This window comes from Salvelinus fontinalis, chromosome 4 (assembly GCF_029448725.1).
Source record: "Salvelinus fontinalis isolate EN_2023a chromosome 4, ASM2944872v1, whole genome shotgun sequence".
NCBI classification, from domain to species: Eukaryota; Metazoa; Chordata; class Actinopteri; order Salmoniformes; family Salmonidae; genus Salvelinus; species Salvelinus fontinalis.
The window spans coordinates 14,407,863-14,424,011 of NC_074668.1; the positions used below are offsets into that span (position 1 = coordinate 14,407,863).

The window sequence follows — 16,149 nt, forward strand, 5'->3', positions numbered from 1 at the left end:
GGCAGAACCCCTAGGTCCTGGAGAACAGGAGCAGAGTTAAAGGGAACAGGGCAGGAGACAGAGACATATACAAGCAAACACACAGGTTACACTTTACTGGGAGAAAATGTTATGGATTAGTGCAGTGTTATAAATGGGAGATATGTACTTTTCAACACTTTTGGAAGGTATAGCCTACCTTAAGCTGGTCCCCATCCGACCCAGAGCACAGAGAATCAGACTGATCCGGAACTCACTGGTTCTGGTGGATGGGATACCTCCTGGGGGGCTTGAACAGTTGATGGTCCTCAAGTCATTTGGAGAGGTAAATTGAAGAGGTACATTTTCTTATAAGCTCAACATAACTACCATTTCTTGCTTTCTCAAATGTCAACCAAAGATTAATAACATACTTTGTCTATTGGGCTTCACCGAGGTGTAGGGTGTCAGTGCTTCAGTGGTCGACTGCCCAACTGATCTAACTGGAGAAGATTGCTGGCTTCCACCGAGGTAACCCTAGGAAGTCAATTTTGTGTGCAAATGCAAATAGTTATTATCTGAGATTTTTATATTCACCTTAACAGATGGTGACCCCAGCTAGGAGCGAAAGAACAGTGAGGTTTCCCAGGTCTCGCCTTCCTTTCATCCTTTTTCCAAAGCAAGTAATTTGCCTGGATGTTATAGCACTTGTTCCCCTTCTTGATTCTGCTCCAGTAGCTCTCCTGTTTCTCCTGCGCCTTGTCCATGTTCAGTTTCACCTTGACTGATAACAGCAATAAATGCAATTATATTTAATATTACAAATACATTTCTTACAGATCTCTTGGAGGGCAAGGAAATAAATTAACAGAGGACAGTCATTTTTACCTGGTCAAAAAACAATCAAGGGACTTGCCCATGGCAGTCTTGAGGTTCTGGTTGGTCCATTCACCAAACCTGAAGGAGGGGGTAGGAAAGCAATATCTATTGACAATGTAATATATTGAAATATGTCTGATTAGGTACAATGGAAAAACAAAAACAAATTGTAAAAAATAAATAAAACAAATCATTAGTGACAGAATATAACCTATAACATCCGTACCTTGTTCCAGCGTTCATGACCTCACTCAAGATGACCTCAGAAGAACCTTGGGGTTTGAAGATGTCCATCCTCGCCTTGGAGGTGGCCTCACTAATCTCATCCTTGACGGGTATCATACAACACTGAAATCTATTTTTGGTTCCAAGCACCCTTTTTAATGGGTTACAGAAGGGAATTTAGAGTTGAGCACGTGCTCTTCTTTTACTGACCTTAATGGGTATTGCCTCCACCCACTTGGTAAAGTGATCGGTCGCCGTCAGACACCAGCTGTTGCCATTCCTGGATTTCGTGAAGGGTCCGATGAGGTCCACCCCTAACATTTAGTGTTAGAGAGAAGATTACTTTATTCTTACCCGTATCTGTGTCATACAGTGTGCAGATTTTCACACACACACACACACACACACACACACACACACACACACACACACACACACACACACACACACACACACACACACATTCTATAATATTGAACTCTGCTGTGGTCAAATAAAGCAACCATTACAAAACAATTTATCAGGGCAAGATTTGAATTGGGACACTTACCGATCATGTGCCATGGTGACACAACTTTGATGGGCTTCAACTCTTGCACCACAGTCTTCGCCCTCTCAAACCTCTGGCAGGCTAGACAGGGTACTGACCTTTAAGCAAAAACTGACAAATTGAAACATTGTGTGCTCTCGGAAATTACATTCATTGAAATCATAATAATTTCAGATTTAATAGAATGTGATTGATAAACAAAAGGTTATTTCACTTGCCCAGCTGCCCACCTCCTTGATAATTCCTCGTCAGGAGAAGCGTAGGTTGATTTTGGCAATCATGCACTTCACTCCGAAATGGCCAACATGCATCTCGGTCAGCACGGCCTCCTTCTCCTCCTTAGTAAAAATCTCCCTCCTGTGTGGCTGGCCATCCTTCCCCTGTAGGTACATATGATTGCCTAAGAAGTTGGAAGAGAAGAGTTGTTGAAATACTCAAGTTTAAGTACATGTGCACTGATGTCTTTCTCTCTCCATCTCTCTCTCTTTCTGTCTTCCACTCTCTTCCCACCTCGCTCTCCTTCTCTCACTTTCATCCATCTTTCTCACAGGTAGTCAGCAGGTAGTCACGATCAAAAACACCATCCTTGGAGAACAATTCTGAGGTAATAATTTTGCGCGAACTGAGCGAGCGCTTATGAGGTGAAATAGAACTAGAACTAGAACTGCCCGTGTCCTCCTTCCTTCACAACCGCTACAAGGTAAAATAGAGCCAAGCAACCAGCAAATCAACGGACGCTTTGGTTCATTACGTAATCTGGTCAGAATTTTGCAAGTTCTAGAACAGCCCTAGCAACAGAAGCTAGAACTCATCGAATCCCATTGTGACGCGGAGGGGGGGGGGGGGCACTTTTTGACAGGGGGACACTATTTGGCATGACAGGCCCTGTATCCTAAAGCTCAACCCCCAGCCCCGCACTATGAGTTATATACTGTAGAACAGAGTGCAATGGGCTGAAATTTTCTTCAAGCAGATTGACCCCAATGTAGCAGTCCATCAAGCAGAAATTGCAGGCTTTCACATTGACATGGTAATTTCCAGCCAAAATCCTTTTGGAGGATGTTAACCACTCCACTTCCCCTATGGTAGCATGTATTGAGGGTACTAATATATTTCGGAGTTGTCACGTTCCTGACCTGTTTTCTGTTGTTTTGTATGTGTGTGATGGTCAGGGCGTGAGTTTTGGGTGGGCAGTCTATGTTTTCTGTTTCTATGTTGGTTTTGGGTTGCCTGGTATGGCTCTTAATTAGAGGCAGGTGTTTTGCGTTTTCCTCTAATTGAGAGTCATATTAAGGTAGGGTGTTCTCACTGTTTGTTTGTGGGTCATTGTCACTGTGTCTGTGTTTGTTGCACCACACGGTACTGTCTCATCTCGTTCGTTCGGTTGTTCCTGTTTATGTGTTCCTTGTTTCATGTAAGTTCATAGTTTAGGTCTGTCTAGTTCGTTTTGTTGTTTTGTAAAATTATTCAAGTGTTCTTCGTGTGTTTAGTTTCGTCTTGTTAAATAAAGTTAATTATGTATTCACAACCCGCTGCGCCTTGAAAGAGAGCCGTTACAGAATCACCCACCAAACCCAGATCAAGCAGCGGGTTAACGGACAGCAGCAGCGCAAGAAGGAGGAATGGACTTGGGAGGATGTTTTGGACGGGAAAGGTTGCTGCACATGGGAGGAGATCCTGGCTGGAAGGGATCGCCTCCCATGGGAACAGCTGGAGGCACTGAGGAGAGCAGAGGCAACCGGAGAAGGGAACCGGAGTTATGAGGGGATGCGTCTAGCACGGAAGCCCGAAAAGCCCGTGAGTACCACCCAAAAATGTCTTGGGGGGGGGTGGCTAAGAGGTAGTGGGCCGAGGCCAGGTAGGAGACCTGCGCCCACTTCCCAGGCTAACCGTGGAGAGCGGGAGTACGGGCAGACACCATGTTACGCAGTAGAGCGCACGGTGTCTCCTGTACGGGTGCATAGCCCAGTGCGGGTTATTCCACCTCCCCGCACTGGTAGGGCTAGATTGGGCATTGAGCCAAATGTCATGAGGCCGGCCCTACATATCTGGCCACCAGTACGTCTCCTTGGGCCGGCTTACATGGCACCAGCCTTACGCATGGTGTCCCCGGTTCGCCAACACAGCCCAGTGCGGGTTATTCCACCTCCCCGCACTGGACGGGCTACGGGGAGCATGCAACCAGGCAAGGTTGGGCAGGCTCAGTGCTCAAGGGAGCCAGTACGCCTACACGGTCCGGTATTTCCGGCGCTACCTCCTCGCCCCAGCCCAGTACCACCAGTGCCTACACCACGCACCAGGCTTCCAGTGTGTTTTAAGAGCCCTGGTCCTCCTCCACGCACTCTCCCTATGGTGCGTGTCTCCAGCCCAGTGCCTCCAGTTCCGGCACCACGCACTAAGCCATCTGTGCGTCTCCAGAGCCCTGTACGCACTGTTCCTTCTCCCCGCACTCGCCCTGAGGTGCGTGCCCTCAGCCCGGTACCTCCAGTTCCGGTACCACGCACCAGGCCTATAGTGCGCTTCGAGAGGTCAGTGTGCCCTGTCCCTGCTCCCCGCACTAGCCTTGAAGTGCGTGCCGTCATCCCGGTACCCCCAGTTCCGGCACCACGCACCAGAACTACTGTGCGCCTCAGCAGGGCAGAGTCGGCCGTCTGCCCAACGCCTTCTGCACTGCCTGTCTGCCCAGCGCCGTCTGAGCCATCTGTCTGCCCAGCGCCGTCTCAGCCATCTGTCTGCCCAGCGCCGTCTGAGCCATCTGTCTGCCCAGCGCCGTCTGAGCCATCTGTCTGCCCAGCGCCGTCTGAGCCATCTGTCTGCCCAGCGCCGTCTGAGCCATCTGTCTGCCCAGCGCCGTCTGAGCCATCTGTCTGCCCAGCGCCGTCTGAGCCATCTGTCTGCCCAGCGCCGTCTGAGCCATCTGTCTGCCCAGCGCCGTCTGAGCCATCTGTCTGCCCAGCGCCGTCTGAGCCATCTGTCTGCCCAGCGCCGTCCGAGCCATCTGTCTGCCCAGCGCCGTCTGAGCCATCTGTCTGCCCAGCGCCGTCTGAGCCATCTGTCTGCCCAGCGCCGTCTGAGCCATCTGTCTGCCCAGCGCCGTCTGAGCCATCTGTCTGCCCAGCGCCGTCTGAGCCATCTGTCTGCCACGAGCCATTAGAGCCGCCCGTCTGTCCCGAGCCATTAGAGCCGTCCGTCAGTCAGGAGCCGCTAGAGCCGTCCGTCAGTCAGGAGCTGCCAGAGCCGCCAGCCAGTCAGGAGCTGCCAGAGCCGCCAGCCAGTCAGGAGCTGCCAGAGCCGCCAGCCATTCAGGAGCTGCCAGAGCCGCCAGCCAGTCAGGAGCTGCCAGAGCCGCCAGCCAGTCAGGAGCTGCCAGAGCCGCCAGCCAGTCAGGAGCTGCCAGAGCCGCCAGCCAGTCAGGAGCTGCCTTACAGTCATGAGCTGCCCTACAGTCATGAGCTGCCCTACAGTCATGAGCTGCCCTACAGTCATGAGCTGCCCTACGGTCATGAGCTGCCTTACAGTCATGAGCTGCCTTACAGTCATGAGCTGCCCTACAGTCATGAGCTGCCACCCAGCCCGGACCTGCCAGAGTCCCTCAGCCCGGACCTGCCAGAGTCCCTCAGCCCGGACCTGCCAGAGTCCCTCAGCCCGGACCTGCCAGAGTCCCTCAGCCCGGACCTGCCAGAGTCCCTCAGCCCGGACCTGCCAGAGTCCCTCAGCCCGGACCTGCCAGAGTCCCTCAGCCAGGACCTGCCAGAGTCCCTCAGCCCGGACCTGCCAGAGTCCCTCAGCCCGGACCTGCCGCCCCTTATCCCGGTGCCGCCCCTTATCCCGGTGCTGCCCCTTATCCCGGTGCTGCCCCTTCATTTAGGTGGTTTTAGTTGGAGGGTGGTCATTGGGAGGGGGATACAGAAGCGGGGAGTGACTATGGTGGTGTGGGGACAGCGTCCGGAGCCTGAGCCACCACCGTGGTCAGATGCCCACCCAGACCCTCCCCTGGACTTTGTGCTGGTGCGCCCGGCGTTCGCACCTTGAGGGGGGGGTTCTGTCACGTTCCTGACCTGTTTTCTGTTGTTTTCTATGTGTGTGATGGTCAGGGCGTGTGTTTTGGGTGGGCAGTCTATGTTTTCTGTTTCTATGTTGGTTTTGGGTTGCCTGGTATGGCTCTTAATTAGAGGTAGGTGTTTTGCGTTTTCCTCTAATTGAGAGTCATATTAAGGTAGGGTGTTCTCACTGTTTGTTTGTGGGTGATTGTCACTGTGTCTGTGTTTGTTGCACCACACGGTACTGTCTCGTCTCGTTCGTTCGGTTGTTCCTGTTTATGTGTTCCTCGTTTCATGTAAGTTCATAGTTTAGGTCTGTCTAGTTCATTTTGTTGTTTTGTAAAATTATTCAAGTGTTCTTCGTGTGTTTAGTTTCGTCTTGTTAAATAAAGTTAATTATGTATTCACAACCCGCTGCGCCTTGGTCAACTCACTCACCGAAAGAGAGCCGTTACAGGAGTGACTATCGTTGATATTTTAAGGCAAGACGTTACCATACAACACAATGATATCACTTATTCATTAGGTTCATTATCAGCTCATTAACGTGAACAGAGTGGAAGCAATTTGGAAAAAAGCAAATGTCACATCAGCAGTCATAGCACGGACCTGATGAGAGGTGTAATTTACCACAGAAGGAAGCATTGCCGATGTAGGACCTTAATTTGCTGTAAAAAACTGGCTCAAGTTAAAATCCTATATGTGTATCACATCCCTGACCATAGAGAAACAGATTTCTCTGAAAATCTCTATATAAATAATTATGCACCCAAATGCATCACATGAACAATAAACTTGATCAACATCAGATACTATACATCACAACACACGTTCTGGACTGTAAGTAGACTACCTTCAATTGTGCTCAGAATAGATCGATGCCACAGCAATTTATAAATTGTACTGTATATTACTTGACATTAACATTAATAATGCTTTATGTCTTAGTGAAGACTTTGTCTTTGGTTTTATGTTGTATCACAATTTATGGACTCCATAAATTATTGTTATTACCCCATGGATAATGAGAAATAATAAATAAATTACATCTGCTGGAGAACTACATATCCCGAGCTAGCTTAGCTGCGTGGGGTCGGACGGAGAGGGAGGACGGGAAGCCTCTGCGGAAATGGAGTCCATAGAGAAAGCAAGAACAAGATGGTTGTCAGGAGCAGTACAGTATTACCATAAGGAGATGTCTACTGGGAAAACAGAGGAGGAATGGAGGGGAAAAGAGAGGGAGAAGAGGTCTAAAAGAGAGAGGGAAGAAGAGGGTGAGCTTGAGTCAGATAAAAATGGTGGGAAAAGGGGAGATGGTTTGTTAAAGAAGAATGGTAGAAAGTGTAAGCAGAGGGAACTGAAGACAGGAGGAGAAATGGAAGTGAGTGAGAAGTATCGGAGGTGGTAGGTGTGGTGAAGTTATCAGAGAACAAGGTATGCACCGAGGATCAGGAAAAAGATGAGTCTGTGGCAGTAAGAGTGAAGTTTATGGAAAAAGTGGACTCTTGCCTTTTGGCTGATCCATTTATGATTTCATGGTGGGTGAAAAAAATAGTTGGGTAATGTGGAATCGGTGTAATAGCTGTCGCTCTCCTCATCCTCGGAAGAGGTGAGGAGAGAAGGATCTTCGGACCAAAATGCGGAGTTAGGGAAATATGCCATCTTTATTTTACATATGACAACGATGCAGATGGCAACACGAAAACTAAACAAAACACTTTCAACAAACTACAAAATAAGAAAACGACGTACACGCAACCTGAACATAAACTTACATGGACAAACGTAAACTCACGAACAGGAACGGACATCGAAACGAACGAACAGCCAAACAGCTCCAAAAGTGAATACATCTAACATAACGAAGACATCACAGGAGACAATCACCCACAAACACACAGTGATAATGCCCTACCTAAATATGACTCTTGATTAGAGGAAAATGCAAACCACCTGCCTCTAATCAAGAGCCATACCAGGCAAACCGAAACCAACATAGAAACAGATAACATAGACTGCCCACCCATAACACATGCCCTGACCAAAAACACATAAAAACTAACATAAATAGGTCAGGACTGTTACAGTACCCCCCCCCCCAAGGTGCGAACGCCGGGCGCACCAGCACAAAGTCCAGGGGAGGGTCCGGGTGGGCAGTTGACCACGGTGGTGGTTCCGGTTCCGGACGCTGTCCCCATACCACCATAGTCACTCCCCTCTTCTGTCTACCCCTACCACTGACCACCCAAACATTACCTTCCCCTAAATAATCAGCTAGCACCGGAACAAGGGGCAGCACCGGGACAAGGGGTAGCACCGGGACAAGGGGCAGCACAAAAACAAGGGGCAGCACCAGGATAAGGACCATCACCGGAATAAGGGGCAGCACCGGGACAAGGGGCAGCACCGGGACAAGGGGCAGCACCGGGACAAGGGGCAGCACCGGGACAAGGGGCAGCACCGGGACAAGGGGCAGCACCGGGACAAGGGGCAGCACCGGGACAAGGGGCAGCACCGGGACAAGGGGCAGCACCGGGACAAGGGGCAGCACCGGGACAAGGGGCAGCACCGGGACAAGGGGCAGATCCCGGCTGAAGGACTCTGGCAGGTCCTGTTTGGACGGCTCTGGCAGGTCCATGCAGGCTGACGGCTCTCTACGCTCATGGCAGGCTGACGGCTCTCGACGCTCATGGCAGACTGACGGCTCTCTACGCTCATGGCAGGCTGACGGCTCTCTACGCTCATGGCAGGCTGACGGCTCTCGACGCTCATGGCAGGCTGACGGCTCTCGACGCTCATGGCTCTCTGACGGCTCTCGACGCTCATGGCTCTCTGACGGCTCTGGCTGCTCATGGCTCTCTGACGGCTCTGGCTGCTCATGGCTCTCTGACGGCTCTGGCTGCTCATGGCTCTCTGACGGCTCTGGCTGCTCATGGCTCTCTGACGGCTCTGGCTGCTCATGGCTCTCTGACGGCTCTGGCTGCTCATGGCTCTCTGACGGCTCTGGCTGCTCATGGCTCTCTGACGGCTCTGGCTGCTCATGGCTCTCTGACGGCTCTGGCTGCTCATGGCTCTCTGGCGGCTCTGGCAGATCCTGTCTGGTTGGCGGCTCTGGCAGATCCTGTCTGGTTGGCGGCTCTGGCAGATCCTGTCTGGTTGGCGGCTCTGGCAGATCCTGTCTGGCTGACGGCTCTAGCGGCTCCTGTCTGGCTGATGGCTCTAGCGGCTCCTGTCTGGCTGACGGCTCTGTAGGCTCATGGCAGACGGGCGGCTTTGCAGGCTCATGGCAGACGGGCGGCTTTGCAGGCTCCTGGCAGACGGATGGCTCAGACGGCGCTGGGGAGACGGATGGCTCAGATGGCGCTGGGGAGACGGATGGCTCAGATGGCGCTGGGGAGACGGATGGCTCAGATGGCGCTGGGGAGACGGATGGCTCTGGCCGGATACGGCGCACTGTAGACCTGGTGCGTGGTGCCGGAACTGGAGGCACCGGGCTAATGATAAGCACCTTCCTACTAGTGCGTGGAGCAGGGACAGGGCACACTGAACTCTCAAAGCGTACTCTATACCTGGTGCGTGGTACCGGCACTGGTGGCACCTGGCTGAGGGCACGCACCTCAGGACTAGTACGGGGAGAAGTGACAGTGTGTACAGGACTTAGGAGACGCACAGGTGGCTTAGTGCGTGGGGCCGGAACTGGAGGCACTGAACTGGATACACGCACTATAGGGAGAGTGCGTGGAGGAGGAACAGGGCTCTGGAAATGCACTGGTAGCCTAGTGCGAAATATAGGCACTGTAGGTACTAGGCTGGGGCGGGGAGGTGGCGCCGGAAATACCGGACCGTGCAGGCGTACTGGCTCTCTTGAGCATTGAGCCTGCCCAACCTTACCTGGTTGAATGCTCCCGGTCGCCCTGCCAGTGCGGCGAGGTGGAATAGCCCGCACTGGGCTGTGTAGGCGAACCGGGGAAACCATGCGTAAGGCAGGTGCCATGTATGCCGGCCCGAGGAGACGCACTGGAGACCAGACGCGTTGAGCCGGCCTCATGACACCTGGCTCAATGCCCAATCTAGCCCTACCAGTGCGGGGAGGTGGAATAACCCGCACCGGGCTATGCACACGTACAGGAGACACCGTGCGCTCTACTGCGTAACACGGTGTCTGCCCGTACTCCCGCTCTCCACGGTTAGCCTGGGAAGTGGGCGCAGGTCTCCTACCTGCCCTTAGCCCACTACCCTTTAGCCCCCCCCCAAGAAATTTTTGGGAGTTACTCACGGGCTTTTCGGGCTTCCGTGCAAAACGAGTCCCCTCATAATTCCGGTTACGAGCTTGATTCTCCGGCTTCCATCCACGTCTCCTAGCTGCCTCCTCATACCAGCGCTCCTGGGCTGTGACTGCCTCACTCTTCTCACGAGAGCAGCGATATTCCCCAGTTTGCGCCCAGGGTCCTCTACCAGACAGGATCTCCTCCCAAGTCCAAAAGTCCTTGTTGCTCCGTCGATTTTTCCCATACCGCTTGGTCTCTGTATTTTGGTGGGTGATTCTGTAATAGCTGTCGCTCTCCTCATCCTCGGAAGAGGTGAGGAGAGAAGGATCTTCGGACCAAAATGCGGAGTTAGGGAAATATGCCATCTTTATTTTACATATGACAACGATGCAGATGGCAACACGAAAACTAAACAAAACACTTTCAACAAACTACAAAATAAGAAAACGACGTACACGCAACCTGAACATAAACTTACATGGACAAACGTAAACTCACGAACAGGAACGGACATCGAAACGAACGAACAGCCAAACAGCTCCAAAAGTGAATACATCTAACATAACGAAGACATCACAGGAGACAATCACCCACAAACACACAGTGATAATGCCCTACCTAAATATGACTCTTGATTAGAGGAAAATGCAAACCACCTGCCTCTAATCAAGAGCCATACCAGGCAAACCGAAACCAACATAGAAACAGATAACATAGACTGCCCACCCATAACACATGCCCTGACCAAAAACACATAAAAACTAACATAAATAGGTCAGGACTGTTACAATCGGTGAGGGTAACCATAAGTGGTCTAGTGATAATTGTTTGTGTTTCTGTTGGTCAGAGGGAGAATGCTCTCGGAGTAAAATGAATGGGGGTAAGAAAAGGGTACCACTAAAAGGAGTGATAACTGGGGTAGCAGTAAATATAAAAGTTGACCAGCTGAGGGGAAAGATTCCCGGTGTATATGATGCTCGTCATTTGATGCGACGCAGACAGGGTGGTGAGAGTGGGGAAACAGAAGAGTCATTGTCTGTTCTTTTGAGTTCTGAAGTTGAGTCTTTGCCCGACAAAGTGAAGTTAGGATATATAAGTTTTCCTCTACGAGCGTATGTGCCAATGTAACAGTATAACTTTAGACCGTCCCCTCGCCCCGTCCCGGGAGCGAACCAGGGACCCTCTGCACACATCAACAACAGTCACCCATCACTCCACAAAGGCCGCGGCCCTTGCAGAGCAAGGGGAAACACTACTTCTAGGTTTCAGGGCAAGTGGCGTAACTGATTGAAACGCTATTAGTGTGTACCCGCTAACTAGCTAGCCATTTCACATCCGTTACACTCACCCCCCTTTCAACCTCCTCCTTTTCCGCAGCAACCAGTAATCCGGGTCAACAGCATCAATGTAACAGTATAACTTTAGACCGTTCCCTCGCCCCGACCCGGGAGCGAACCAGGGACCCTCTGCACACATCAACAACAGTCACCCACGAAGCATCGTTACCCATCGCTCCATAAAGGCCGCGGCCCTTGCAGAGCAAGGGGAAACACTACTTCTAGGTTGCAGGGCAAGTGACGTAACTGATTGAAACGCTATTAGCGTGTACCCGCTAACTAGCTAGCCATTTCACATCCGTTACACCAAATACATTACGATGCTACAGGTGTCAAGCTTATGGGCATGTGACAGCAGTGTGTAGGAGGGAGGTTCCAATGTGTGAGAAGTGTGCAGTGACGTAACTGATTGAAACGCTATTAGCGCGTACCCGCTAACTAGCTAGCCATTTCACATCCGTTACACCAAATACATTACGATGCTACAGGTGTCAAGCTTATGGGCATGTGACAGCAGTGTGTAGGAGGGAGGTTCCAATGTGTGAGAAGTGTGCAGAAGGGCATGAGACAAAGGACTGTGTAGTATTGGGGAAAGTAGTGGAATGTGTTAATTGTAAGGGTGCCCATGGAGCTGGGAATCAGAAATATCCTGTGCGAGAGAGGCAGGTTGATGTTTCCAGGGTTAGATTAGTGCAGAAGTTATCATATGCTGAGGCAGTGAAGAAAGTAGAGGATGATGGGTTAAGGGGGAGGAGTGGTGAGAGTAGTAGAGATATACCAGTACAGAGGGAAAGACCAACAAGTGATATAAGTTTCTGTAAGATTGGATTTTTAGCATTTATAGCAATGGTTATCAACTGTACTGCAGGGATGGAACAGAAGTCGCAGAAAATTGAGGTTGTGGGGGCAGCTGCAGAGAGGTATTTGTGTGTGAGAGGCTTGACATCAGAAGAGTTACCGAGTGCGTTAAGTGGTGATGTCCCATTCTTTCAGGATGATGGCATGAGGTAGGAATAAATACATTTAATTAGTGGAATAGGTGGTGTTAATTTTATTTGATATAATTTTGAAATTAGTGAGTGTAGTGTTAGATGGTATGGTATTTATATAGTACATTTTTATTTTTCAAGCAAAGTATAAGGGAGTTGTTATCCAGTCTAGTAGGTGGCGGTAATGCAACAAATTGGATGCCAACCGCCGTTAAACCTCATAGAAGAAGAAGAAGACTACATTTCCCAGTCCTAGCTAACTCGTTTTGATTTCCCATAAGGCTGTTCAACATTCTCTCATACAGCAACAAGAAGGTCGCAGGCATTTGTTCTTGTTTGAAGGAACAAGCAAATAAACTAAAAATAATCATGCTGGGACAGGCTGTACGACGATTCACAACCTCCGCTGTTCGGTCCTCGCATTACTCTGAGGGACCAGGACAGGTAATCTCCCACAATTGAAGGTTACAAATATTAGCTAAATAAAACCGCGCTATTATAACTCGGGCCTCACTCAGAAGCCTGCGTGGAGGTCACAAGCTATTCTTCAGGTTTCAAAACCAAGTGCTAGCTAGTTATACTTTTTTTTTTCGAGATGCAACAATATTGTCAATATTGTATTTTTACTCCTGCTTGGTGTTTTTTGACTTCCCGTAACATGGCTAGTATAGCTAACATTTAAAGCTGACGTTGTACACTGCTAATCGCTAACATTAACTAGCTAACTTAATGTCCGCCAACTAATGTAATCTAACTATGTAAGTTAACATTAACTACAGTAACGTGGTTGCCATAAACGTAATATACCGTCTTCATTTATATGCAGCATGCTCAATATAGACCAAGGGCCACCCACCAAAAATGTTGTTTCGTGACCCAGGAAACAAAACTGCAAAATTTCAACATTACATAGATAATGTTATGAATGAACACATTACACATTTTTTTCTTAAATAGCAGTTATTATTTTTAGTATTTAAATCATAGCGCTGTGTTTCGCCTTGGTTAGTTACTTTTGTTGCACACGTTCACCTTATTTAGCTACTTTTGTTGAACACTGACCCACAACTATTTGTGCTTTCGGTATTCGTCCTTGTATAAACTCCAACACTTGTTACCGGTCCTTCACTGATCCAGATTAACCCCGAAACAAAGAAATGTATGTTAACCATCTACAGTGGTTTCCGCAGTTAATGTTATAGGACGATTTGGCAGCTGCTTGGCCTACAAGGTTATGCAAAAGCAATTATGGCCCAAGATTTAGACAGTATAACGTATGCTAGCTAACACCGCGTTCTAAACGTTCAAGGTCCCAACAGCTACAGCAAGCGTCGAGGAAAATCCATTGAGCACCTTTCAACATATTATTTCGTGATTTCTCTTGTCCAGTACATTCATTACTTTCTGCAAGCAAATACAGCGGGACGTGTCACACTTGTAACATGGTAACCTTATAATGTTGATCACATGGTAACCTTATAATGTTGATAGGAGAAATGGTTTCGAAATGGTACTTGTTTTAAATTATTATTAATTGAACCATTATTCATACAATTATCTAAGTATAGTAATGAAACTGCAGTTTTGTTTCCTGGGTCACGGAATGCCTTTTCTGAAGTTTTTTTTTTGGTGGGTTGTCGTTTGACATGCATATTTGTCCTTTTAGCTAGCTAATTCACTTGCTTGTTATTTTATCAGCCAGTTAACTAACTTGTGAGCCATATGGAATTGACACTTGCAGTTGTTGAGCAAGTTATTGTCATTTAAGTAGATAGTTAGCTAACTATGGATTTTCAGAATTTGGCAGTGTTGAGTGATTAGACAGGCTAACGTTAGATATTTGACTTAGCTTGCTATATAGTGTAAAACCTTGACAGGGCCAGCTTCCTAACATAATTACCAGGGCTAGCTAGTTTGCTACATTATACTTTGAGCAGACATGAAACAGAAATGTTATTTCTGCAGTTAGCCAGCTACTTTCAGTTTTGCATTGAGTTTGCCACAGTTGTATTGGTTGACACTGACTGCCGTCAAGCTGTTTGCAGTCCAACTTGGACGTCACATTTAACTGCGATAAACTCATTAAGTCCTCATCTCTCAACACACTTTTGTTTTGTTTGTGTTAAACAGAACCTGCCATTCTCAGTGCAGAATAAGTGGCGTCTGTTGGGCATGATGGTGGTGTTCTTCGGCAGTGGCTTCGCCTTTCCCTTCATCGTCGTCAGACACCAACTCCTGAAGAAGTGAAGTGACAATGAATGCCACGTAACCTCCAAGGTAATTGCCGCTGATCTATTTTTAATCTGAATGTCAGCACTGTTTGGCATTTACTTGCATCCCTATTGGAACAGTGACATCTATCACGATTGTTCTCTTGTTGTTCTACGGCAGACCTAAAGTAAATTACCCCAGTGTCTGTGGGAAACAGTTTCAAATGTCATGCAAGTTTATATTTCAGTTCTGCGGGTAGCCTAGCGTTTAAGAGCATTGGGCCAGTAACTGAAAGGTCATTTGTTTGAATTCCTGTGCAGACTAGGTGACATCTCTCGATTTGCCCTTGAGCACTTAACTTAACCCTAACTTATCCTGAGCAACTTACAGGACCAATGTCTGCTAAATGACAATGAAAAAATTATGCTTTTAAGATAAGCTGGCACATAAGCATAGTAATGTGACACTTTATTACTGACCCTGATACATATCTGGTGGAAGTTGGCCTGAATTCCAATTGTCACTGACATTTATCTCTGGGGTGTATTCATAAACAAAAACATTTACCGTTTAAGAACCAAACTGACAATTTCAGGTAGGCCCCTCACCCTTCTGATTAAGAAACGTTTTGCAACAGAATCGGCAGAATGAATATACCCCAGGTGTTTACTCAGTAATTAGATTTCTGTCATCAGGATTCTGTAAGCCTTATCAATCTGTCTTTTACAGGTCTGCACCTGAACATCTTTATCCAGCAGAACTCTGTTTCGAAGAATGGGAATCCCTAATTGTCTTTATAAATAAAGTTCACTCAAATGTATACGTTTGTCAAATGTTTTTGTCTGAGTTTGTAGTGCAAACTGATGTCATGCTGCAGCAAATGTTTGGTGCTATTCCGTAGTCTGCATTGTAGCAGAAAGTGTCGCTCTTCATGGAGTCATGAGTTTTATGGGAGTTATTAGAATGTTCAGCAAGCAGAAAATGAGGAGAATGCATGTCTGAGACTACATGAATTTCTCTTTCGTGCCAACTAGATTTGTTTCCAAGTGGTCTTTTGTGTGTATTTAGAACAGACGTTGGAGCCAGTGACTTTTACCAGACAAGTCACAAGATTTGAGCAACTTATTTGTGAAAGCCCTCCAATGCTGTAACAGGAGTCACCTATCCCACTGAGTGCTTAATACCTCGTTCAAAACGACTTGGGACTCAGAAATCTGACTTCAATGTGTTTAACTTCTTTGGGAACGGGGGGCAGTATTGAGTAGCTTGGATGAATAAGGTGCCCAGAGTAAACTGCCTGCTACTCAGGCCCAGAAGCTAGAATATGCATATAATTAGTAGATTTTTTTCCAAAACTGTTAAAATAATGTTGTTGTATAACAGAACTCATATGGCAGGCAAAAACCTGAGAAAAATCCGACCAGGAAGTGGGGAATCTGAGTAATAGTTTTTTTTTAAGTGTTTGCCAATCCAATATACTGTGTCTGGGGTCAGATTGCATTTCCTAAGGCTTCCACTAGATGTCAACAGTCTTTAGAATGTTTCACACTATTGTGAAAGGGGGGCGAATAAGAGCTGTTTCAACCAGTGGTCTGGCTGAAAGCCTTGAGTTAATCGCGTGCGTCTGTGAGCGCGAGCTCCGTTCCCTTTCTAAAGACAAAGGAATTGCCTGGTTGAAACATTATTGAAGAT

At 48.2% G+C, this 16,149-nt stretch overlaps 1 protein-coding gene across 1 annotated transcript; it reads left to right on the forward strand.

The window, feature by feature from the left end:
• Nucleotides 1–12,519: 12,519 nt before the first annotated feature.
• LOC129853132 (cytochrome c oxidase subunit 7C, mitochondrial-like) lies at nucleotides 12,520–15,277 on the forward strand. Its single transcript, XM_055918857.1, has 3 exons — nucleotides 12,520–12,690; nucleotides 14,377–14,523; nucleotides 15,187–15,277. The coding sequence occupies exons 1-2, from the start codon at nucleotides 12,616–12,618 to the stop codon at nucleotides 14,491–14,493; spliced, it is 192 nt and encodes a 63-aa protein (XP_055774832.1). The 5' UTR covers nucleotides 12,520–12,615; the 3' UTR covers nucleotides 14,494–14,523; nucleotides 15,187–15,277.
• Nucleotides 15,278–16,149: the final 872 nt, after the last annotated feature.